A 25,265-nucleotide genomic window follows, 5' to 3' on the forward strand; every position below is an offset into this window, starting at 1 on the left:
AGCTTCATACAATGTGTGAAATATCACTAAAATGTGAGAAAACACTGTTAAAATGTCAGAAAATGTTAGTGTGTTTGAGAATTTCAATTAAAAAAAACTATTAGCAAAATGTACATAAGTATTAGTTCAATGTCCAAAAATTCTAATAAATGTTCAAAAACATTTTTAGAATGCCAGAAAATATTGATAAAAAGCCAAAAGTTATTAACAAAATATTCCAAAGTATTAGGTAATGTCAAAGACTCTTTACAAATGTCTGAAAATATCATTAAAATGTCAGAAAATACTATACAAATGTCAAAACATATCAATGAAGCGTTTGAGAAAACAGAAAAATACGAACAAAATGTACATAAATATTACTTAACGTTCAAAAATTTTTATTAAATGAATGAAAATGAGAGAAAATGTCGTCTGTTAAAATGTGACTATTGTGAGAAGGGTTTAGTCGTTTTGGACGAGTCTGGAGTCAATTTGTCAAGGACCTGGAATGTTCTAAGTGAGACTAAACTGAAAGACTGGAAGCAGGAAAGGAGAATGTCTCCTGGAGAAAGTTCTAGAGTAGAACTACCAACAACTGGAGAAAGTTCTAGAGTAGACCTACCGACAACTGGAGAAAGTTCTGGAGTGGACCTACCGACAACTGGAGAAAGTTCTAGAGTAGATCTACCAACAACTGGAGAAATTTCAAGAGTAAACCTACCGACAACTGGAGAAAGTTCGAGAGCAGACCTACCGACAAATGAAGAAAGTTCTAGAGTAGACCTACCATCAACTGGAGAAAGTTCGAGAGCAGATCTACCAACAACTGGAGAAAGTTCTAGAGTAGACCTACAGACAAGTGGAGAAAGTTCTAGAATAGACCTACCGACAGCTAGAGAAAGTTCTACAGCAGACCTACCGACAACTGGAGAAAGTTCTACAGTAAACCTACCAAAAACTGGAGAAAGTTCGAGAGTAGACCTACCAAAAACTGGAGAAAGTTCTAGAGTAGACCTACCGACAACTGGAGAAAGTTCTAGAGTAGATCTACCGACAACTGGAGAAAGTTCTAAAGCAGACCTACCGACAACTGGAGAAAGTTCTACAGTAAACCTACCAAAAACTGGAGAAAGTTCTAGAGTAGACCTACCAAAAACTGGAGAAAGTTCTAGAGTAGACCTACCGACAACTGGAGAAAGTTCTAGAGTAGATCTATCGACAACTGGAGAAAGTTCTAAAGCAGACCTACCGACAACTGGAGAAAGTTCTACAGTAAACCTACCAAAAACTGGAGAAAGTTCTAGAGTAGCCCTACCGACAACTGGAGAAAGTTCTACAGTAAACCTACCGACAACTGGAGAAAGTTCTAGACTAGACCTACCAACAACTGGAGAAAGTTCTAGAGTAGACCTACCAACAACTGGAGAAAGTTCTAGAGCAGACCTACCGACAACTGGAGAACGTAGAACTTTTTCTGGTAGAATTCTAAATATTTCCTAACCGGAAGCTGTGAGTTGGAGTTTCTGCTGATTAGTTGGGAAGAAAACTCAACAGATTCCTGCATCCATCCTGATCTGCGGTCAGTTTCTACCAGAACCCAGATGTTCTTGTTTGGTTCTACGTGGGGCACCTGAGATGCCTCGGTACCGACCTGGTGAAGGTGGAGGTGTGTGGGAGGAGAAGGCTCCATGTGACAGGATGGAGGTCCAGGTGTTGGAGTGGGGCAGCTGGAGGGGGCAGGGGCAGGAGGACCAGGCGTGGGGTAGGAAGATGGCATCGAACAGAACCCCATCAGACAGAGCTGAAGGAACACACAGAACACTGATAGAGCACCAAACTCACAGTCAACATGTTTTTTGTCTCTTTGTGGTTGTTTTGTGTCTCTTTGTGGTTATTTTGTGTCTTTGTGATAGTTTTGTGACTCTCTGTGGTTGTTTTGTGTCTCTTTGTGGTTGTTTTGTGTCTCTTTGTGGTTGTTTTGTGTTTCTTTGTGGTTGTTTTGTGTTTCTTTGTGGCTGTTGTGTGCCTCTTTGTGGTTGTTTTGTGTCTCTTTGTGGCTGTTTTATGTGTCTTTGTTTCACTCTGTGGTTGTTTTGTGTCTCTTTGTGGTTGTTTTGTGTTTCTTTGTGGTTGTTTTGTGTCTCTTTCTGGTTGTTTTGTGTCTCTTTCTGGTTGTTTTGTGTGTCTTTGTGGTTGTTTTGTGTTTCTTGTGGTTGTTTTGTGTTTCTTTGTGGCTGTTTTGTGTCTCCGTGTCTCTCTGTGGTTGTTTTGTGTCTCTTTGTGTCTCTCTGTGGTAGTTTTGTGTTTCTTTGTGGCTGTTTTGTGTCTCTTTGTTTCTCTCTGTGGTCGTTTTGTGTCTCTTTGTGGTTGTTTTGTGTCTCTTTGTGGTGGTTTTGCGTTTCATGTTTCTCTCTGTGGTTGTTTTGTGTCTCTTTGTGGTTGTTGTGCGTCTCTGTGGTTGTTTTGTGTCTCTCTGTGGTTGTTTTGTGGCTCTCTGTGGTTGTTTTGTGTCTCTCTGGTTGTTTTGTGTTTTTTGTGGCTGTTTTGTGTCTCTCTGTGGTTGTTTTGTGTCTATTTGTGGTGGTTTTGTGTCTCTATGGCTGTTTTGTGTCTCTGTGGCTGTTTTGTGTGTCTTTGTGGTTGTTTTGTGTCTCTTTGTGGTGGTTTTGTGTCTCGATGGCTGTTTTTGAGTCTCTTTGCGGTTGTTTTGTGTCTCTCTGTGGTTGTTTTGTGTCTCTTTGCGGTTGTTTTGTGTCTCCCTGTGGTTGTTTTGTGTCTCTTTGTGGTTGTTTTGTGTCTCTTTGTGGCTGTTTTGTGTCTCTCTGCGGTTGTTTTGTGTCTCTCTGCGGTTGTTTTCTGTCTCTCTGTGGTTGTTTTGTGTCTTTTGTGTCTGTTTTCTGTCTCTTTGTGGTTGTTTTCTGTCTCTTTGTGGTTGTTTTGTGTCTCTTTGTGGTTCTTTTGTGTCTCTTTGTGGTTGTTTTCTGTCTCTTTGTGGTTCTTTTGTGTCTCTTTGTGGTTCTTTTGTGTCTCTTTGTGCTAACCATAACCCAACCTCTTAGGTTGTAGTAGAACCGAGTACCTCTCAGTTTCAGGGTGTAGTAGTCCTCGATGGCGGTGTTAAACTTCCCCGCCGTCGTCGTCCCTCCCATCACCACGGCGGCTGCCTGCTCCTCCCAGTGGGTGTGGTCATAACACATGGGGAAGGTCTCCATGGCGACGGTTGGGACGGTGGGTGGGGAGAGGGCGGTGACGAAGGACGAGGCATCGTCGTCCTCATCATCGTCTTCGTCGTCTTGGTTGACGCTCTGTAGGAACTCCATGGAGGCTTCAAACAGAATCACTGCAGGAGGTGGAGAGGATTCATCAGATGGAGGATTCAGACGCACAAAACTATCACATAGAGACACACAACTACCACAAAGAGACACAAAACAACCACAAAGAGAGACAAAACAACCACAGAGAGACACAAAGACACACAAACAACCACAAAGAGACACAAAACAACCACAAAGAGAGACAAAACCACCACAAAGAGACACAAACAACCACAAAGAGAGACACAAAACAACCACAAAGAGAGACAAAACCACCACAAAGAGGCACAAAATGACCACAAAGAGACACAAGAAGACACAAAGAGCCAAAAAACAACCACAGAGACGTGATGGTGTTTCCAGTCCCCGAGGTTCTGGAGGTCTTTAGAAGGTTGTGGTTCTGGTCTCACCTGTGTCGGTGTTGTGTTCTGGCTGCAGAGTGACCCATGGACCTCTGAGGAAACACAACACTTCATCCTCAGGTTCTACAACATTTACAGGAAACTAAACAGACCTGAAGAGTCTCTGGATCCAGAATCATTCAGGATTAAATCTGGATCAGAAAAACCAGAACACAGGTTCTGGATCTGGACCAGTTTAAAGCAGAACTCACCTCTTCTTTGGAGTGTCAGTCGACAGCAGCTTCCTTTTAAAAGACCTGCAGAGAAAACCAGTAAATAACAATAATAAACTGGTTTAAAGTCTGACAATAAACTGGTTTAAAGTCTGATAATAAACTGGTTTAAAGTCTGATAATAAACTGGTTTAAAGTCAATCATAAACTGGTTTAAAGTCTGATAATAAACTGGTTTAAAGTCTGATAATAAACTGGTTTAAATTCTGACAATAAACTGGTTTAAAGTCAATCATAAACTGGTTTAAAGTCTGATAATAAACTGGTTTAAAGTCTGACAATAAACTGGTTTAAAGTCTGATAATAAACTGATTTAAAGTCTGATAATAAACTGGTTTAAAGTCAATCATAAACTGGTTTAAAGTCTGATAATAAACTGGTTTAAAGTCAATAATAAACTGGTTTAAAGTCTGATAATAAACTGGTTTAAAGTCAATTGGGTCATTCCGTATGAAATCAACCAATTTTAAGAAAACTTCCCACCTGACCCTCTCAGATTTTGCTAAGTTTTACATACATTTAGTACATTATATATGATGGGAAAATCCAAAATGTGAATGCTTTATTGCCATTAGTTTCAAAGTTATGTCCATTTGAAGTAGGTAGGGGGTACCCTATTATTGCAGCCAAAATTAAGACTTGAAATTTTCGACCATTTTCAGACTTCTATAACTTCTGAACAACAAAAGATAGAGATCTGACATTTTCAGAATCATTTCACAGTGACCTATAGTCCTCAGAAATGTGAAAATATTTACTTTATATTTATAATTGCATGTTACAGAGAATGACAAAGTTGCGATTTTATCCATGAGGAACTTCTAAACTGCTACATTTGGCCACCCATTACACAAAAACTAATCATCATATCCATTAGAGATTTTATGTGGTATAATTTGGCTATCTAAGGATTGGATCTGTATAAAATGAAAGTGCTATGGTATGTAATGCATGAAATATGAACAGCTAAAGATCAAAAATATCTGTCCCACCTTCGGATTCAAAGGTCAGTATCAGCATGTGGGATAGGTGGTATCAAAGAATAAAAGACATCATGTGAAATTACAGGAATTTCCCTAAATTTTGACACCAAGCACAACTTGCTTCTATAAACCCTTCTATGTTTGATGTTCAAATCAATTATGCACATTCCGCCCGCATAATTTAGAGCTAAATTACGTGGGCACTTATAATAAACCGGTTTAGAGCGTCACCCTGCTGTCCGGTTGGGAGTTGGAGGTGTGGACCGGCTCACTGCTGAAGATGCTGATGCTGGACTGAAGGAACTGAAGGACGGAGAAGGTCTGGAGGACTGGGGGGTGGAGGGTGAGGAGGAGGATGGAGAGAGGGATGGAGATCGATCCGTCCAGAACAAGCAGCGTTCGTCCTGCAGGAGTCCAGGATTCAGAAAGAGAAAACATAAAATGACTCAAAATGTGTCCAAATGTCTTTAAAATGGGTCAGATCTGTCGTAAAACCACTCCAAACTTTCTCATAAAAGACATTCACAAACATGTTGGTCAGTTATAGACACTTTATGGATTTTTAAAAAAAACATCTTTTATTATTTTAAACTCTTCTGAACACATTTTAAATCATTTTTGAGTATTTCTGTCCAAAGTCTTGTCACTGTGCAAATTTCACGTCGTTCTGGAAAATGTTCAATTCGTTTTAGAGAATTTTTTAGAATTTGTGTTGCAAATTTTGTGGATATTTCAGTTGTTCTGCTCACATTTGAACCATATGAATCAATGTGGACAAAGTTTTAGTCATTTTAGACCATTTTTTATTCATTTTAGACACATTTTTAGTCATTTTAGACAATTTTTATTAATTTTTGGAGCATTGTTCATTCATTTTGGACAAAATCTGACTCATACTGGACATTCTTGATATATTTTGGACAATTTTTGTTTCCTTTGTAGCTTTTTTTATTTATTTTTGACAAACTATGAGTCATTTTGAAAACTTTCTGATTAATTGTGGCAAAGTTTACATCCATTTTTGACAAATCCACATGAATTTGGACCATTTGGGATTAATTTTGGACAAATTCCTGTCATTTTCTCAGATTTCATGTTATTTAGCACATCTCATTCAGGTCCTGCTTCAGCCCTTTTCAACATATTTTAGTTTTATTTTGACACAATTTAAGTTGTTTTGATACATTTTTGGACACATTTTGATTCATGCTGGACGAGTTTTCATTCATTTTGGACAAATTTTGATACATTTTGAACAGCTCTATAAATGTTAGACACTTTGATTCATCTTTTAGAATGTGTATCACAAATTCTGTGGACGTGTTTTTTGGTGAAATGTGGACATGTTTAGCTCTTCTGGGTCATTTTAGACGTGTCAGAGTAACTCTGGTTGGTTTTTATAACCGTTCTGGCTCATTCTGGAAAATGATGAATTATTCTGGACAAGTTCTGAATAATTTCTGAGAACTTTCTGACTAATATTTTGTTTTTCTATTTCCTTCTCTAAAGTTCCTGTCTCAGAGCAGAATACGAACTAAAACAATGTCTGCCCTCACCTCTCCTTGGCGGCTGTAGGTAACCACGGTGACGGTTGCCTGGATACAGAAGGTGCGTCGCTCCCGGTAACAGAGTCTGTCCAGCGCCGTCTGAAGCTCCGCCCCTCGCAGGAAGCCCGGCTCACCTAGAAGAACGGCAGGTGGTCAGACTGGAGGTCATTTCAGTTTGAAGACGTGAAGCAGGTCAGAAGATTCAGAAGGTAAAGCTCTGAGAGCTGCTGACTGATCTGATCCGTCTAGAAACGTCTGGAATTAAGAAAAACTCACACTAACAGCCTGATCTTCTCCAAAACGAGTAAAACGGGTCCAGAAATGACCTAAAGCATGTTCATAATGTCTGACAATGGTTTAGCTAAAGTGACTAAAAACTGAGATCACAAGCAATAAAAATTATTCAAAATGTGTCCAAAATCATGTACACCATGCAAACATAACCCAAATGACGTTTAAACGTGTTTAAAATGACTCAAACTCGTCTGAAATGACTTTCATTTGAATAGAAAAACTTAAATACTGTCAAGAAAGAACCAAGAACGACTTTAAAATGTGTCACATTTCAAAAATACTAAATATTTCTCCAAAAGTTACTGAAACAAGTCCATAGTGACTGAAGAACACAGTAAATAAACAGGAAATGAAAAGTAAATAAACAACAAACAGTAAAAAAACAAAACAAACAGGACTAAACAGTAAATAAATAAAAGCCACAAAATAAATAAACAGTAAATAGCAACAAATAAACTGTAAATAAACAATAACAGTAAATAAACAACAAACAGCAACATAAAGTAAAGAAACAGTAAATATAAACAAACAGCAAACAAACTGTAAATAATAACAAACAGGAATAAACAGTAAATAAACCACAAAAACAGTAAATAAACAATAAAGAATAACAAACAGTAAATAAATAACAAACAACAACAAAAAGTAAAACAGTAAATAACTAATAAACAGTAAATAAACAATAATAAATAACAGAAACATAAAGAAACAGTGAATAGAAACTAACAAACAGCAAACTGTAAATAATCAATAACAAACAGAAACAAAAAGTAAATAAACAACAAACAGTAAATAAACAATAATAAACAGAAATAAAAAGTAAATAAATGTAAAGAACAAAGAATAAACAGTAAATAAATAACAAACAACAAACACTAAATAAACAATAACAAACAGTAAACAAAATAAATAAATAACAAACAATAACAACAAACAGTACATAAATAATAACAAACAGTAAATAAATAGTAAATCAATAACAAACAGCAACAAAAAGTAAAAAACAGTAAATAACTAATAAACAGTAAACAAACAGTAAACAAACTGACCTCTGCGCTCTTTCATGTAGGTTTCCATGGAGACGGGAGGGGGCGGGTACATGAAGAATCCTCCAATCAGAGCCCTGCTCAGCACGGCGGCGTCCTCCTGAGTCCTCAGCCAGTCCAGGAAGCGTCGGACCGGCCGCAGCCGTCGGTAGCTCATCTGGGAGTGGTGGCCCTGACCTGTCAGTCACACGGTCGGCCAATCAGGATGCAGGCTGACAGACAGGACCTCAAACAAGCCCCGCCCACCCCGTTACCTGAGCAGTACACCTGCGTGTAGGTGCTGTTGGTCAGGTAGCACATCTGCTCCGAGACCCGGACCAGCTTCAGTCTGGTACCGACCAGGACCGAGGCTGGAGACCGTTTCCATGGAAACAGAGAGGCAAACATGGAGGGTAGTTACCGTTTCCATGGGAACAGAGATACAAACATGGAGGTTAGTTACCGTTTCCATGGAAACAGAGACACAAACAAAGTCAGTTGTAGATACTGTTGGACACATTTTAAATAAATTGGGATGAAGTTTAGACAAATTTAAATTCATTTTACGCATTTTTTGATTAATTTTGTAGCATTTATTTAGAAATATTTTAAACAACTTTTTTGAATAATTTTTGACATATTTTGATTAATTTTGGACAAATTTTGGGGCCATTCTGTATTACTTCTTGACAAATTTTGGTACATTTTGAACAGCTTTTAATACAATTTGGACAATTTTGGACAAATTTTGAGTTATTTTGGACCATTTTTTTATTACTTTTTGACAAATTTAGATTCATTTTAGACTATTTTTTGTAATTTTTACTAGATTTCGAGTTATTTAGCACAAATTCAGGTCATTCAATACACGCTTCAGTCACTGTGGTCTAATTTTCAGTCATTTTGCAGAATTTCTGAAAAAATTTGGACAAATTAAAACCATTTTGGACTCATTTCAAATTAATTTGGAAGAATTTCAGGTAATTCTGTACAAATTTTGAGTCATTTAGGACAAGTTTCAAGTAATTCTACTCACATTTTAGTCACTTTCAGCATATTTGAGTGTTCTTCTTGATACGTTTTAAGCTGTTTTGTACATGTTTGACTTATTTTGGACAAATTATGCATCAATTTGGACGTTTTAGTTATTTTGTACAAATTTCAACATATTTAGATCACTTCTGACAGAGTTTGAATAGTTTTGGACAATTTTTGATTAATTCTGGACACTGTTTATTCATTGTTGACAAATGTTGAATAACTACGGATAAGTTTGATTCACTTTAGACAAACTGTTATTTTATCAGATTTCAAGTTATTTAGGACAACTCCTAACAACTCCCAATGACAAGTCATTTAAGACATGTTTTTGTAATTTTCAACACATTTTAGGTTTTTTTAAAAACATTTTTGAGCTGTTTTGGACACATCTGACTCATTTTGGACACATTTTGAATCAATCCAGACAAAATTAAGACATTGAGAGACATTTCTAGTAATTTCAGACAAATTTCAGTTAATTCTGGAAAAGTTTTTGTCACTTTAAATCAGGGCTCCAGACTGTGACTAAATGGTCGCATTTTGTGACCAAAATTTGAGCGAGTGTGAGTAAATGTTTCATCTACTCGTGCATGTGCCACCAGTAAATTTGCTGAAATTTTTAAATTACTACTGAATATTTCTTGTGGCTTACAAACTTCTGCTCCACACTTCAGCCCAGTAGACAGTAATACGTAAATGAGCTGGTTTAACAACCGACGTTAAGTCCAAAAGAAGAAGAAAGGAGACGAACACCAACGAAGAAGAAGGCAAATGAGAGCGGAGGACGAATGACGGTGAAGCTCCTGATGTTTCACAGTCTTCATTTACGTTCAAACTTATTTTGAACACTAATTCACCTTTTGTCCTTCACTCCCTTCTTGTCTCCATTCCAGCTGCTTCTAAGTTCAGACATCATCCTTTACTAGACAGCAACAGATGGAACCGTTTTCTTTCATCTTTACATGAATTTCAGACTTTTCTGCAGCATCTTAATCATGTCAAGAAACCTCTCCTTCAGAATAAAAGCCTGGAGGAAACGGTTATTTTAACACGAGCAAAACAAAGGCTTGCCTAAACTGATGAACTGATTAACAGACATTTATAAGAGTAATTTACATGTGATTCAGTATAAATACATAACGTGCACATATGTAACACATGCCTGTACTCAGCACAAGGTCTTTTTTTTATTACAGATTTTATCCGTCTGAAATGATACATCATCAGCCTTGGAGGAGTACTGTGCTTTCTGATATTCTTGTTATGTAGTTTCTACATTTACTGTGCAAGTATTTATCAGTAATACAGCGAAAATGAGAGGAAATGTGAATATTTACTTTGTAAGCCTGTAAATGTTCTGGTTGCGCTCCTAAAATTTTAAGTTAGGGGCCACTGTGCTCCTAGGAAAAAAGGTAGTCTGGAGCCCTGCTTTAACCCTTTAAGCTGCAGTCAATTCCAGCCGTTTTCAGTACAAAAAATCGCTAATATTCTATTTTTAAATAAAAAAAAATTACGAAAAATACAGGGAATATTGGACGGGCATCGGGAGGTGCATTTCCTTGAAAATGACCGATTCGTGGATTTTATACCGACTTCAGGACATGTTTTGGATAAAATATTTTACTGGCTTGTTCATCTGGATGTAAAAGGTTGGATTATGGCCGTTTTTTGTGGAATCTTTTCATCTGTGTGTAATAATGAACCCACAAATGTGAGTCGCGCTGTGTGCGTTGAAGCCGTGTACAGAGAACGGATGGATGAATATTCGTTTTTGTCGGACAAATGTGTTTATATTACCCGCTGTGGTAATCACATCTGAAAGTGGTTTATACCGGCGGATTCATGAGAATCTAAGCTTTCCATCGGCGTATAGTGTTTGTATAATCGTGTTTGCAGCCGTCGGACATTCTTGAAATTCCTATGCAAATTAGTAGGTGTACCGCCGGCGGTACACTGAAGCTTAAGGGGTTAAACAGGTTTCTAGTTATTTAGATCATTTAAGACACATTTCAGTCGTTTTCAACACATTTTAGGGTTTTTTAAAACACATTTTACGTTGTTTTGGACAGACTGAAGTAATTCTGTAGAATGAAACGTTATTCCTGCGTCTCACCTGGGTGGAGCTTCAGGTGAGTCTCAGGCTGAGACGTAGCGAAGAGCTTCACCATGATTGGCTGATCACTGGCACCGTCCTCCAATCGCAGCCAGCGATACTCCACAAGCTCCGTCCCTTTGCCGTCTACCAGTGAACACACAGATTACTGCTGAAAAACTGTAAAAACACACTAACATCGGAGTATTACGCCGTCACCGTGGTAACCCTCACCCTTACTCCTGATTCGCTCAGACCGTCCTACGAATGTCAGCACGCCGATGACATCACACGTCGTGTCATGAGGCTGGTCCAGGATCTGCTGACTGACAGCAGCAGAGAGAGGACAGTTTGGATTATGAGGACATTTATTAATTATGAGGACATTTATTAATTATGAGGACGTTTATTAATTATGAGAATGTTTGGATTATGAGGACATTTATTAATTATAAGAACATGTATTAATTATGAGGACATTTATTAATTATGAGGACATGTATTAATTATGAGGACATTTATTAATTATAAGGACGTTTATTAATTATGAGAATGTTTGGATTATGAGGACATTTATTAATTATAAGAACATGTATTAATTATGAGGACATTTATTAATTATGAGGACATGTATTAATTATGAGGACATTTATTAATTATAAGGACGTTTATTAATTATGAGAATGTTTGGATTATGAGGACATTTATTAATTATAAGAACATGTATTAATTATGAGGACATTTATTAATTATGAGGACATGTATTAATTATAAGAACATGTATTAATTCAGCCCGATCTCACGAGGATTCGTGAAACTGTCACGTAAATTTTTGTTTCGGTTTCGTGCGCACCAACACGATTTCGTCATGTTTTTCGTGCCGCTCACCACGAAATGCACACCAATGTACTTTAAACGGCAGACTTTTCGTGCCACTCAGAACGTATTTCAAACGAATGTGTATATTATATTTTTAATGGAAAACCGTGGCGAATCCAACGCTATATTTTGCATGACATCGTCCCTAACCAAAACCCTAACCATAACCATAACCATAACCCGGTGGTACACTTACCAATTTGCATAGGAATTTAAAGAATGTCCGATGGTCGCAAACGCGATCACACAAGCAGTATACGCCGATGGACAGCTTAGATCGTCATGAATCCGCCGGTATAAACCACTTTCAGATGTGATTACCACAGCGGGTTTCGTTGTGAGCAACACGAAAAACATTTCGTGGTGAGCGGCACGAAAAACATGACGAAATCGTGTTGGTGCGCACGAAACCGAAACAAAAATTTACGTGACAGTTTCACGAATCTCCGTGAGACCGGGTTGATTAATTATGACGACATTTATTAATTATGAGAATGTTTGGATTATGAGGACGTTTGTGAATTATGAGGACATTCTGAACAGGTTCTATCCATCGGTGGAAATCCCGGGGGAGACACAGGGGACATATCTCCCCCTTCCTCAAAAAGAATTAAAAAATAATATAGTAATGTTTAATAAAAGCACAACACAAGTGCTGCAAATTATAAACGTAAAACTTTTTATTTTTTAACTGTTGAAAGATTCTGCCCCCCCATTCCTCAGGTGGTTTAGTCCACACGCCGTTTCCAGCGTGCTGGACTGCAGGTGTTTGTGCTGAGATCTGCCTGCTCCGCTAAAACAGAAACTTTGAAAGCCAAACTGTTTTCTACGACACAGTAGTTCTTGATAATGAAAAGATAGCTTTTGTTGGGTTTTAGCTGTACCTATAAAACACTGGAAGTACACAGCATATGAAAGCTTGGATTTCTTGTTGAAAAATATGCCCGAAGCTTATTCATTAATAGTAAAGAGGGAGATGCATTATTCAGCAGGACACAGTCTGGATCTGCCCACATTTGCATCCTCTGTTTTTCACACGGTTTGGTTAAAAGACACCGATCTCTGCTGTGTTCTGCATCATTTGGTCTAAAAATGTCCATAATAGCGGTTAACAGGGGGATGCATTTTTGGGAAGGACACATTGTGGATCTGCCCACATTTGCAGCCCCAGTTTTATGGGCCAACACATGCAGATCTCGGCGGGCATGCATAACTCGGCACAACACCGGCAGCTTCGTGTGTCAACATCGCACGATGATCTTTATAAGGATGAGAAGTTATGCTAATGTGTAAATGGTTTTTTAAATCAGCACGCCGGTAAGAAAATAGCCTAGCTTATGATCGCTAACAGGCTCAAAGGAGTACGTAGAATAGTAGCAGTGACAGAGGTGACACAGAGAGAGACAGGGGAGGACAGAGAGGAAAACAGACGAAGGAGAAGAGGGGAGGAAATATAGACGACAGGATTTTAAAAAGGTCTGTCAGGATATTAATGTCAGATATAAGCCCAGTTTATATTTTACTGACATTACATTTGTTTCTGTAGAGATATCCAGATTTTGAAGGTTTTTATTATTTTCTGTAGGCTCGTAGTCAGTCCAGTAGTTATGGATTGTTCTTGATGGTATTTCCTCTGTTGGAACTTATTTTGAGCTTCACTTTCTTGTGAAGCTACTTTGATGGACTAAAGTGGAAGTTAGAGCAGGGTGCAAAGAAATTCTGTTAGATGTGGTCATAAAAGTGCATCATTTCCACCTAATAACATTGTTGATTTTGCTGGTTGAACATAGAAAAACCTGTATGTAGGTAGAATATGCACTAAGACAGAACAATGCTAGAACTGCTATCATTACTTTTAATAACATGCTGAGGGCTCCACCCTGCAAGGCAAGTTCTAAAGCAGCAGGAGAGAGAGGATTTTTTTCATGTCCCCCCAGGAATTACTTTCTGAAATTTTACTCTTTACTGTCCCCCCCAAAAATGAAATGGGATTTTGGCCCCTGGTCCGATCAGTGTGGACCCTCAGACTGTGTGATCTTCCTTTACCTGTTGTAGAAGCTGTAGAGGACTGCTGGTGGGACGTACTCGGGTGAAACAGAGGATTCTGGGAGGACGGATATCTGAGCTGCTGGGTTCCTGCTGTTCACACTGATTTCTAAACAGAACAACAGAAACACAGAGGTTTATTCTGCTTCTTCTATCTGTAAAACGACAGAAATAATCTGAGAACATCACAATCATGTTGGACAAGTTTCAAGATGTATAATTCTGAGTAATTTCAGAAATGCTTTGAGCTATTTTGGACTATTTCTAAGTTATTTGGACATCATGTGAGCCTTTTTAGACAAGTCTAAGTCATTTTTGAGTCATTTTGGAAACTTTTCGAGTCATTTGGACAAGTTTAAAGAGATTGTAGACAAATTTGGAAAAATTCTGAATGCTTTTCGAATTGCGTTAAACATCTTTTACTCATTTGAAACAACATTTGAGTAATTCTAGATGATTTTTTTGTCTTTTTAGACTACTTTAAAGTAATTTTAGACATATTTTAAGCCACTCTGAACAACTGTAAAGTCATTTTTTTCAAATGTAAAGTCATTGAAAAGATGTGGTCATTTTGGACAAATGTGAGACAAGTTTCAGTTTGTTTAGGACAGCCATTCAGTCATTTAGGACATTATTTTAAAATAATAAGTTCTTTACCTGGAGGCAGGTGATTTTATCTACGTGTTTTAATGTCAGTCAATCCTTTAACTGGACGAAGACAAAATCATGTTTAATGTTCAGATAATTATTGTGGTGTTTTAGAGAACCTTCGGTTCCAAACTAAGCTTAGGTTTAGTCCCTGGTTCAGGTTTAGAGCAGTTCTACTTGAGATCTGGTTACCGATGACTCCCGGCTCTGCCTGGTAACGCTGCTTGACTCGGAAGCGTCGCAGACTGATGATGTCACCGGGCTTGAGATGGCGATACCAGCTGACGCACACACTGTTCCACAACACGGCACACACACTTCCTGTCTGGTCGCACAACTCCAACACTGACTGGAGGAAACACAGAAACACACAGGTTATTCTGGGGTCTGGGGTTCCTCAGGGATCCGCTGTAGGTCCCTCCTCTGTTCTCTACAGAGATTATACTGAGGTCTGGAGTTCCTCAGGGATCCGCTGTAGGTCCTCCTCTGTTCTCTACAGAGTTTATTCTGATGCTGTCTTCATCCAGTCCTGGACCTAAAGCGCCACAACTCATCACCAAACACCACAGAACTCCAGTTCATATGATTACAGTCATGTTATGGCCAAGAGTCTAATCATTCTGAAGAAATATGTCTGCCAAATAAACACTGCAGATTTACTCCAAAATTTGAAAAAACTAAATCTAAAACTGTCCAAATTAAAGTAAAGCTGTCCAAAGTGCTTAAAATGGTCAAAAATAATCTAAATTTGTCAAAAATGAATCAAAAAATGGCAAAAAATAAAACACAAACAATAATTTCAATTTGTCCAAATGATAGTAAATTTGTCAAAGATTAATCTCAATTTGTCCAAATTAAAAATAAATTAGTCCAGTATTAATCTAAATTTGTCCTAAAATCATCATCAATTTTCTCAAAATTAATTAAAAAAAGTGTCCAAAATTGAATCTGAATTTGTCAAAAATTAATTTAAAAAATGTCAAAAATGTATCTCCATTTGTCCAGAAATAATGCAAATTTGACAAAAATGAAATTAAAGTAAATTCGTCCAAAATGAATCTATATTTGTCTCAAAATTATCAAAATATGGCCAAAAATAAACGTTTCCCAAATTTAAATAATCTGTCAAAATTTGTTCAAAAATATCTACATTAGTCAAAAACTATTCCAAAAATGCCATCAGTTAATTTAAACTTCAAATGAACACGTCCAAATGAAAGTAAATTTGTACAAACAGAATAAAATTAGTCCAAATTTAAATTAAATTTGTCAAAGATTAATCAAAATTAGTACAAATTAAAAATTAATTAGTCCAAAGTTAATCTTATTTTGAACAAAAACTGTAAAATGTTTCCAAAATAAATCTAAATTTGTCCCAAAAATGATCAAAATCTGCCCAAAATAAATTATAACTGTCCAAATTGAACTAAATTCGTCCAAAATTTATTTAAATCTCAAATCAAGGTAAATTTGTCAACAATTAACCAAAATTTGTAGCCTAGCCGCGCTAGACAACCCAAGGCAACAAATTTAATTCTCTGCCAGGGTGGGTCTAGTTACCCTCCATAAGGCTCAAGGCTGGATTCTCCTAAAACTGGCCGGACCAATCACCATGAAGTGTAGAGTCAGAAGGCGGGCGTAACTAAGTGACGACAGAGGCGTGACGATTCTGACAGAAACAACCGGCGCACAATAAACAGTTATCTTTGGACTCGGCTTTGGCCACAGCCCTTAAAGATTTGAAGCTAAAACTCAACTTGAAAGAAAAACAAAGGACGGCACTGAAGTGTTTCATTGAGAAGAAAGACGTATTTGGACTTATGCCGACGGGATATGGCAAATCCTTAATATACCAGTTGGCTCCGCGGCTCCGCTGGTTGGGAAGCTAATGGGACTTAGCCACAATCCGCCGGCGCTCTCGGAACTACGTCAGCCTATTCGTTGCACTGATTGGTTGTATACCTACCCAATTGCTGCAGAGGGATTTGATAGACAACCTTTTAGCCCGCCTCCCTCCCTGTCGAGCTTCCCTAGACCCTTGTTCCGTCAGAAACATGGGATCTAGCATGGCTAGGCTACAAAATTTGTTCAAAATGACAAGAAAGCTGCACCACTTAATTTGCGTTCATTTTGCTTAGTTCTGAGTGACTTTAGACAAATTTCAACTGATGTTGGACAATTATTTTATATAAATATGAGAACATGTTCCAAGTGAAATATTTCAGATCATTTTTGGACTAATTCTGAGTTATTCTGGAGAACTTCTGAAGGATTTGTGGGTGAAAATATTTAAAAATAGTTTCAGGAAGTTCTGGATATTTTTTTTTACTGAAATGGCTTGAGGACTGACCTTTTATGGACATTCACAGTTCCTGTCTGTCCTCACTGACCTTATATGGACATTCACAGTTCCTGTTTGTCCCCACTGACCTTATATGGACATTCACAGTTCCTGTCTGTCCCCACTGACCTTATATGGACATTCACAGTTCCTGTCTGTCCCCACTGACCTTTTATGGACATTCACAGTTCCTGTCTGTCCCCACTGACCTTATATGAACATTCACAGTTCCTGTCTGTCCCCACTGACCTTTTATGGACATTCACAGTTCCTGTCTGTCCCCACTGACCTTATATGGACATTCACAGTTCCTGTCTGTCCCCACTGACCTTTTATGGACATTCACAGTTCCTGTCTGTCCCCACTGACCTTATATGGACATTCACAGTTCCTGTCTGTCCCCACTGACCTTTTATGGACATTAACAGTTCCTGTCTGTCCCCACTGACCTTATATGGACATTCACAGTTCCTGTCTGTCCCCACTGACCTTATATGGACATTCACAGTTCCTGTCTGTCCCCACTGACCTTTTATGGACATTCACAGTTCCTGTCTGTCCTCACTGACCTTATATGGACATTCACAGTTCCTGTCTGTCCCCACTGACCTTATATGGACATTCACAGTTCCTGTCTGTCCCCACTGACCTTATATGGACATTCACAGTTCCTGTCTGTCCCCACTGACCTTTTATGGACATTCACAGTTCCTGTCTGTCCCCACTGACCTTATATGGACATTCACAGTTCCTGTCTGTCCCCACTGACCTTATATGGACATTCACAGTTCCTGTCCGTCCCAACTGACCTTATATGGACATTCACAGTTCCTGTCTGTCCCCACTGACCTTATATGGACATTCACAGTTCCTGTCCGTCCCAACTGACCTTATATGGACATTCACAGTTCCTATCCGTCCTCCCATAGTACATCAGCGAGGACTTGTTGATGATGCGTACGATCAGCTGATGCTGGACGGCGCCCCTGGTGACGCTATGGTGACCAGACAGGAAGGAGTCTCTGAGCCGGGAGACAGTGACGGTTGGACGACGTCCTGGAGACAAAAAGTAGACACGGATTGACTGGTTTCAGTTTATTTATGATTTAACATTCAAATATTTATTATCAGACCTGAAGTTGATTAAAGAACTCGATTGGACACACTGACATTATTATGGACAAAATTTGAATCATTTGGACAAATTTAGACACATTTTTGACAAATGTTGGATAATTTTGGACAAATTTAGATTAATTTTAGATTCTTTTAGATTCTGACTATTTTGGAGAAACTTAGTTTAATTTGAACACGTGTTGATTAATTTTGGACAAATTTTGATCACTTTTGGCAAATTTTTATCCATTTTGGAGGTGAAGGGTTTAGTTGAGGCAACTGGACTTATTTTTGTGATCTTGAAAACTAAAGCCTTCACCTTAAGCTGACCTGGACGACTGAGAACCTTCACAGACACCATCCATTTTGGACACATCTAGACTCATTTTGGACAATTTTTGACAAATGTTGGGTATTTTTTGATTACTTTGAAGAAATTTAGATGACTTTTGGACAATTTTTAATTCATTTTGGACAAATTTTGATTACTTTCAACAAATTATATTAAGTTTTGAACAAATTTGGATGATTTTGGACAAATCTGAATTATTTTGGACAAATTTAGATAAATTTTAGACAAAGTTTGATAAATTTAAGACAGATTTTGACAAGTTAGGAGAAATTTAGATTAATTTGCAACCATTTTAATTAATTGTGCACAATTGTTGATCCATTTTGTAGTAATTTTGATTATTGCTTAGCAAATTTAGAATAATTTTGGACACATTTTGATCTTTTTGACCAAGTTTGGACAAATGTAATCATTTCTGGCATGTTTTGATGAATTTTGGACAGATTTAGATCATTTTTTGCAAGTTTTGATTGTTAGGTAATTTTTGATTATTTTGGGCAATATTTGTACTAACTTGAGACACCTGATTAATCCTAAACTGATTCCTGTCCCTTACTGGACCAGAAAACTGGATAAAGGAGTCGTTACTTTATTTCCTGGTCTGTTTAATGAACAGAAAACAGAATATTTTTACAGAACATTTCTGGACGTGTTTCTAAACATGAGTGAGTCCAGTGATGGTTAAATCTATCTCTACCTTCCTCTCCATCTTCTTCCTCATCATCCTCCTCCTCAGTGGGCGGAGCCTCCATCCACACCTGTCCGCTGTAGTCCACGTTGTTCCACAGCGGCAGGAAGACGCTCCGATTGGCTCTGAGGGGAACCAATGGGGCTGCAGGATCCAGAACCAATCGATCGATCAGTCAGGGCGTTATTGATCTTTACAAACACTTCAGGTTCTGAGAAGTTCTTCTTCTGCTGATGACTGGAGACATCTGGGACAATATTTGGTCATCTTGGACAAATTTAGATTCATTTTAGATAACATAATCCTTTACTACTCTCCATGCCAGAATTGGAAATGTCCAATTTTGGATTATTTTTGGTCAATTTTAACAAATTTAAATTCATTTTAGACATTTTTTAAATTACTATTGGTCATTTTTTCTATTTCTTTCAAAATTTAGACTGATTTTAGACTAATTTAAAACAAACTGATCAATTTTTGAAAAATAAATTCTAAATAAATTTAGATTCATTTTAGATAATTTTGGTGGACTTTTTTTGTAGAATTTTGTAACTAATTAAGATTAATTTCAGATATTTTCTGCTCAATCTGTTATAAATTTGAACAAGTTCAGATTAATTTTAGACAATTTCTCATAACTTCAGACACATTTCAGTCTCATTCAGGTAATTTCTTCATAATTTGTGAATTATTTTGGAAATCCTTGCGGATTATTTTGGACATGTTTCTGGACACTGTTGTGATGTTTTTTATACATTTTAAATGAGACAGAATAAAGACCTTCAGAGCAAACATCTGGATGCTGATGTGGCTCCTCCTGGATCTAGACTTGGACTCCGTCAAAAACCACAGAAGAACTTCTGACTGAGTTCATCTCGAGGTGACACGGTCTCACCTGTAGCTTCTGAGGATCCAAACCAGGGCAGAGAGTCCCAGTCCACAGCTGTCCTCCCGTCTCCGTCCTCACCTGGACCTGGAACGTCCACGCTCACCATCCTGTAGCTGCAGGGGAGTCAGCCAATCACAGCACAGCAGCAAACTCACCTGTCCTCACCTGTCTCACCTGACCCCACCCACCTGTCTGTCCCTCTGCAGGCCCCGGTGCATGCTGGGAGCTGGGCGGTCATGGTGTAGCTGAAGGCGGCGTTCCTCAGCGTCTGTCCGGACCGCAGGACGTTTTTCTCCACCAGCCGGTTCAGACCCGGATCCAGACTCACCTGAAGTCTGCAGTCCCCATCTGACAGTGTGACGTCGTACAGGTCGTCCCCTGAGGACCAGAAAACCAGCAGAACCAGTAAAACAGTAGGACCAGTAAACCAGAAAACCAGTAGAACCAGTAAACCGGTAGAACCACTAAACCAGTAGAGCCACTAAACCAGTAGAACCAGTAAAACAGTAGGACCAGTAAACCAGAAAACCAGTAGAACCAGTAAACCGGTAGAACCAGAAAACCAGTAGAACCAGTAGAAGCACTAAACCAGTAGAAGCAGTAAACCAGTAGAACCAGTAAAACAGTAGAACCACTAAACCAGTAGAACCAGTAAACCGGTAGAACCAGAAAACCAGTAAACCAGTAGAAGCACTAAACCAGTAGAGCCACTAAACCAGTAGAACCAGTAAAACAGTAGAACTACTAAACCAGTAGAACCACTAAACCAGTAAACCAGTAGAACTACTAAACCAGTAGAACTACTAAACCAGTAGAACCAGTAAACCAGTAGAACTACTAAACCAGTAGAACTACTAAACCAGTAGAACCACTAAACCAGTAAACCAGTAGAACTACTAAACCAGTAGAACCACTAAACCAGTAAACCAGTAGAACCAGTGACAGAGACCAAATTTCTCCTATTAACTTCTCTTCATTGACTCTCTATCAAATCCAGGACAGACTCTAAAATCCTTAAAGAGCAGCTCCATCTATCAGACTGACCTCCAGCTGACTCATCCTGAGTCTGGTTCTGGTTCTGGTTCCAAAGGAAGTGTTTTGGTTCCTTCTAACTGTTGCTCAAAGGGAATCCAGAGGGAATTTGTCTTTGGTTCTTGGTCTAAACCTCGTCAGATATCGGGACGTCAGATGTTGGGACTAAAATAAAACTGGACTGATGGACGGTCATCTCACCGCTGAGGACGGACTGGGGGAAGTAGACCGTAGAACCCTGATCTCTGCTGTAACGCTGCAGCGCCACCACATGGAGGGACTCCCTGCAGACCACAGCAGAGGATGCCTGCAAGACAAAGACAAGGGTAAAACTACACAACAAGGCAAAGACAAGGGTATAAACTAAACAACAAGACAAAGACAAGGATGCCCAATTAGTATAGAGGTGGGTGTAAATATTGAGAATGTGGATATAGGGGGAGTGAGGAGGTGGTGTTATAAAGGCATAGATTGGAATAGTTTTAGAATATTGTGTGACAAGGAAATGGAATGTATTAATGTGCAATCTACTGTTAATGATTATAATTTGTCCTTTTGCAGGGCAATTGTAAGAGCAGCAGAAAAGACGATTAAAAGGAAGGAAGGAAGGCGCAAGGGGAAGATTGTGCCTTGGTGGTCTGAAGATTGTAGTACTGTTATTCGAGAAAGGAATCAAGCTCATAAGAGTCTTAAAAGAAATCTGTCTTATCAAAATTATATTGAATTCAAAAGGAAGGAAGCAGAGGCAAGGAAAGTAATTAAAGGGACTAAAAGAGCTTATTGGAGAGAGTATTGTGGGAAGTTGGGTAGGCAGACACCTATAAGCCAAGTATGGGGAACAATTAAAAGAATGTCAGGAATTTATAAAAGTTATAACTACCCAGTAATGAAAAATGGTGAGCAGACGGTTGTTAGAAATTCAGATAAAGCAGAGCTGTTAGCTAAACATTTTGTAAAAGTTCATAGCAGTAGTAATCTAAGTTTAGAGGAGAAGAGAGCAAGAGAGGAGACTGTGGGGAGTCATATTAATATGTTTGAGAATGTAGGGGGCGCTGATAGTGTGATTAATACAGAGTTCACAATGAAGGAGCTAAATGACGCGTTAAGCAAGTGTGGTAAAACAACTCCTGGGAAAGATGAAGTTAGCTATAGTATGCTAAAGAATCTTAGTGGTAAATGTAAAATTTTTGCTTGTTTTGTATAATAAAGTGTGGACAGAGGGCTATTTGCCTGAACAATGGAAGGAAGCTGTAGTTATACCAATCTGTAAGCCAGGTAAGGATCCTTGTTTAGCTGAGAGTTATAGGCCTATTGCACTGACCTCCCATGTGGGTAAATTGATGGAGAAAATGGTCAATGACAGACTTTGTTACTTTTTAGAAAAGTATGAGTTACTTAAAAACCATCAGTATGGGTTTAGGAAGGGGAGGAGTACTTTGGATCCTGTGGTTATTTTGGAACATGAAATTAGGAAGGCCCAAGTGAATAAGGAGAGTGTGATTGCTGTTTTCTTTGATGTGGAGAAAGCGTATGATATGATGTGGAGGGAGGGGATAATCATAAGGTTGCATCAGATGGGAATCCGTGGGAAGATGTTGGGATGGGTGAAAAGTTTTTTAAGTGAAAGGAAAATTTTAGTGCGAGTGGGGAAAGATTTTAGTGCTAAGTATGATGTAGAAAACGGCACACCTCAAGGTAGTGTAGTAAGCCCTGTGTTATTTAGTGTTATGATAAATGAAATATTTTGTAATGTTGAAGGTTATGTAGGATGTTCTCTTTTTGCAGATGATGGAGTAATGTGGAAAAGGGGTAAAAATATTAATTTTATTGTGAGTAAAATGCAACAAGCTATACACAAAGTGGAGGAATGGACTATAAGGTGGGGTTTTAGATTTTCTGTCAGTAAGACAAAAACAATGTTTTTTACACGAAAAAAGGTTGATCAAGTAAATATTAAACTGTATGGGGTGAATTTAGAAAAAGTAAGTGAGTTTAAGTATTTGGGTATATGGTTTGATCCAAGGCTAACATGGGTGTTGCACGTTAGTAAAGTGGTGGAAAAATGTAAGAAGGTGATAAATATTATGAGATGTTTGAGGGGTCGGGACTGGGGAGCTAGCCGGAATTGTCTTAAAGCAATTTATATTGCTATGGTCAGATCAGTGATAGATTATGGTTGTGTAGTTTACAGTTCAGCTGCCAAGACCAACCTGAAAAAATTGGAAGTTGTTCAGAGTCTTGCATTGAGGTTATGCTGTGGAGCAATGAAAACAACCCCAGTAGATGCCATTCAAGTGGAGATGGGAGAGATGCCGTTAGATTTTAGAAGGATGCAATTAGCTCTGACTTATTGGGCTAATTTACAGGGACATAGACAAAGTCATCCGGTGTTGAGCGTGTTGCAGCCAAGTCAGGAAAAAGAAAAGGTGAAGATTAATAGCTTTGGATGGGTAATAGAAAGCATGACACAAGAGTCCGGAATAGATCAACTTGAAATAAGTCCAACGGTTTCAATTTCTCTTACTCCTCCATGGTTACTGACAGAAATAAAGGTGGATCTAAGCTTATTGGAAAAGAAGTGTAGTAGTGGTTCTGTTAATGGGTATATTTCTTATGTTTATTCAAATGATTTGGTAATTTATACTGATGCGTCAAGGTCACTTTCAGGTCAGGTTGGAGTGTCCTTTGTTATTCCTGAATTAGGCATTGCTATTAATAAAAGAACAAGCGACAAGTTATCAGTGTACACCGGGGAATTGGCAGCAATATTGCTGGCATTAAACTGGACAGAGGATAATGGAAAAGAGAGAACTGTGATTGCAACTGACTCCAGCAGTGCAGCAATAAGTGTTAAAAATTTGAAATCTGAGGCGAGACAAGATATTATATGTGAAATTGGTCAAGTTAGTTATAGGCTAGGGAGACAAGGCAAGCAAGTTATTATTTTGTGGGTTCCGGCACACATAGGGGTGGATGGAAATGAGTTAGCAGACAAGTATGCAAAAAGAGGGGCTGCTAAAAATGTAATTGACTTTCCCATGAAGTATAGTAGATCTGAAGTTAAAACAATAGTTAAAGAACAAATGAAGAAGAAATGGCAGAGACAATGGGATACCTGCTTGAAAGGTCGCTTTTATTACTCCATTCAAAAAAGTGTAGAGGGGAATTTAGTAGAACAGGGCTGTTTAGGCCGGAAAGAGGAGGATGTCTTGTCACGATTAAGACTCGGGCACACAGGGCTGAATAGCACTCTGAGAATTATTGGAAAACATAATACAGGGGAATGTGAATGCTGTAGAGTGGAGGACACTGTTGAACATGTATTGATTTATTGCCCCAAGTTTCAGCAGCAGAGAAGAGTATTCAAGAGGAAAGTCTGTGATAGTAAAATTAAATTCGAGGTCAGGGAAATTTTGAGTAATTTATCTTTGAAACATGTTGCTAGAGCATTGCTTTTATTTATGGAAAGAACAGGTTTAAGAGAGAGGGTTTAAGGGCTGCTGGGGCCTTCCTGCCCCACACTCCATTCCAGAAGGTGGCGGTAATGCACCTAAAGTTGCGTGCCAACTGCCATTAAACAAAAAGAAGAAGAAGAAGAAGACAAGGATAAAAACTGCACAACAAGACAAAGACGAGGGTAAAACTACACTACAAGACAAAGACGAGGGTAAAACTAACTATAGCATGAGCTGGATTAGTTGTCAGTTATTAGTCAACATGTTTACAACACAGTCTGAGTGTTTCTCTGAATTATTCTTATTGTAAATTTAACACACTACAGTCTGTTCTCCACCAGGCGGCTCTTGGTTCCACATTAACCTTTTAACGCGGCTCAATGCAAATATTCGATCATTTGAGATTGGATTTGTTGTCGGTTAATAGTGAAGAGATCTGCAGTATAACTGGTAGGTTATTCTATTTATTTATATTCTTGAGGTAAATTCGGCTCATTAATAATCCACCTGACGACTCTCTGTTACGAGTTAAACCTTTAAGTTTGTGTTTGAGCCGGACGGACGCTGCGGGGCGAAGCGGTGCTAAAACGGCAGATATCTGAATGGAGTCTGGTGGGTCCGAACCGGAAACCGGCTGAGTCACAGCCTGATCAATGAAACTTATCGGAAACGTATCGATAACGGCGGTGAAAGGCGCTTCAATCAGACCTTGTTCCCGTCGGACCTGCCCAGGGTTCTGTGGAAGACGCAGCCCGTCGCTGCCATGTTGTCCCGGAACCACAACAGTGCGGTGCATTATGGGAGATGTAGGCAAAGGATGCTGATCATTAATTCAATATTTATCCATTATAACGGGGCTACAGTTGAAAACTAAACATTTAACTGGTCACTACACAGCATTTTA

The 25,265-nt window shown here is 38.5% G+C and overlaps 1 protein-coding gene and 1 long non-coding RNA gene across 4 annotated transcripts in view; both read right to left on the reverse strand.

The window, feature by feature from the left end:
• The window catches only part of LOC110969301 (RPA-related protein RADX-like), a 26,239-nt gene extending 1,065 nt beyond the window's left edge, over positions 1-25,174 (reverse strand). Inside the window, exons 1-18 of one of the 2 annotated variants that reach the window (XM_051944684.1) lie at positions 25,070-25,174; positions 21,108-21,213; positions 20,063-20,252; positions 19,881-19,987; positions 18,995-19,129; positions 17,719-17,885; positions 14,681-14,837; positions 13,841-13,949; positions 11,150-11,241; positions 10,937-11,062; positions 8,058-8,153; positions 7,807-7,980; positions 6,473-6,597; positions 5,148-5,320; positions 3,913-3,957; positions 3,710-3,753; positions 3,062-3,322; positions 1,634-1,783 (exon numbers count right to left, since the gene is read on the reverse strand). In XM_051944684.1, the coding sequence (XP_051800644.1) occupies positions 1,634-1,783; positions 3,062-3,322; positions 3,710-3,753; positions 3,913-3,957; positions 5,148-5,320; positions 6,473-6,597; positions 7,807-7,980; positions 8,058-8,153; positions 10,937-11,062; positions 11,150-11,241; positions 13,841-13,949; positions 14,681-14,837; positions 17,719-17,885; positions 18,995-19,129; positions 19,881-19,987; positions 20,063-20,252; positions 21,108-21,213; positions 25,070-25,126 (2,314 nt within the window). In that variant the 5' untranslated portion in view covers positions 25,127-25,174. Of the gene's footprint in view, positions 1-1,633; positions 1,784-3,061; positions 3,323-3,709; positions 3,754-3,912; positions 3,958-5,147; positions 5,321-6,472; positions 6,598-7,806; positions 7,981-8,057; positions 8,154-10,936; positions 11,063-11,149; positions 11,242-13,840; positions 13,950-14,680; positions 14,838-17,718; positions 17,886-18,994; positions 19,130-19,880; positions 19,988-20,062; positions 20,253-20,918; positions 21,086-21,107; positions 21,214-25,069 lie in introns of those variants that run through there. The other variant, XM_051944685.1, reaches the window with a different exon arrangement.
• On the reverse strand, positions 16,954-17,521 carry LOC127532686 (uncharacterized). 2 transcript variants are annotated; one of them, XR_007940272.1, is made up of 3 exons: positions 17,399-17,521; positions 17,279-17,318; positions 16,954-16,998 (listed from the first exon to the last, which is right to left on the reverse strand). It is a non-coding gene; the product is annotated as an uncharacterized LOC127532686 (long non-coding RNA). The 2 variants fall into 2 exon arrangements; XR_007940271.1 differs by having other exon boundaries at positions 16,956-16,998; positions 17,279-17,358.
• Positions 25,175-25,265: the final 91 nt, after the last annotated feature.

Source organism: Acanthochromis polyacanthus, chromosome 24 (genome assembly GCF_021347895.1).
Source record: "Acanthochromis polyacanthus isolate Apoly-LR-REF ecotype Palm Island chromosome 24, KAUST_Apoly_ChrSc, whole genome shotgun sequence".
Taxonomy (NCBI): domain Eukaryota; kingdom Metazoa; phylum Chordata; class Actinopteri; family Pomacentridae; genus Acanthochromis; species Acanthochromis polyacanthus.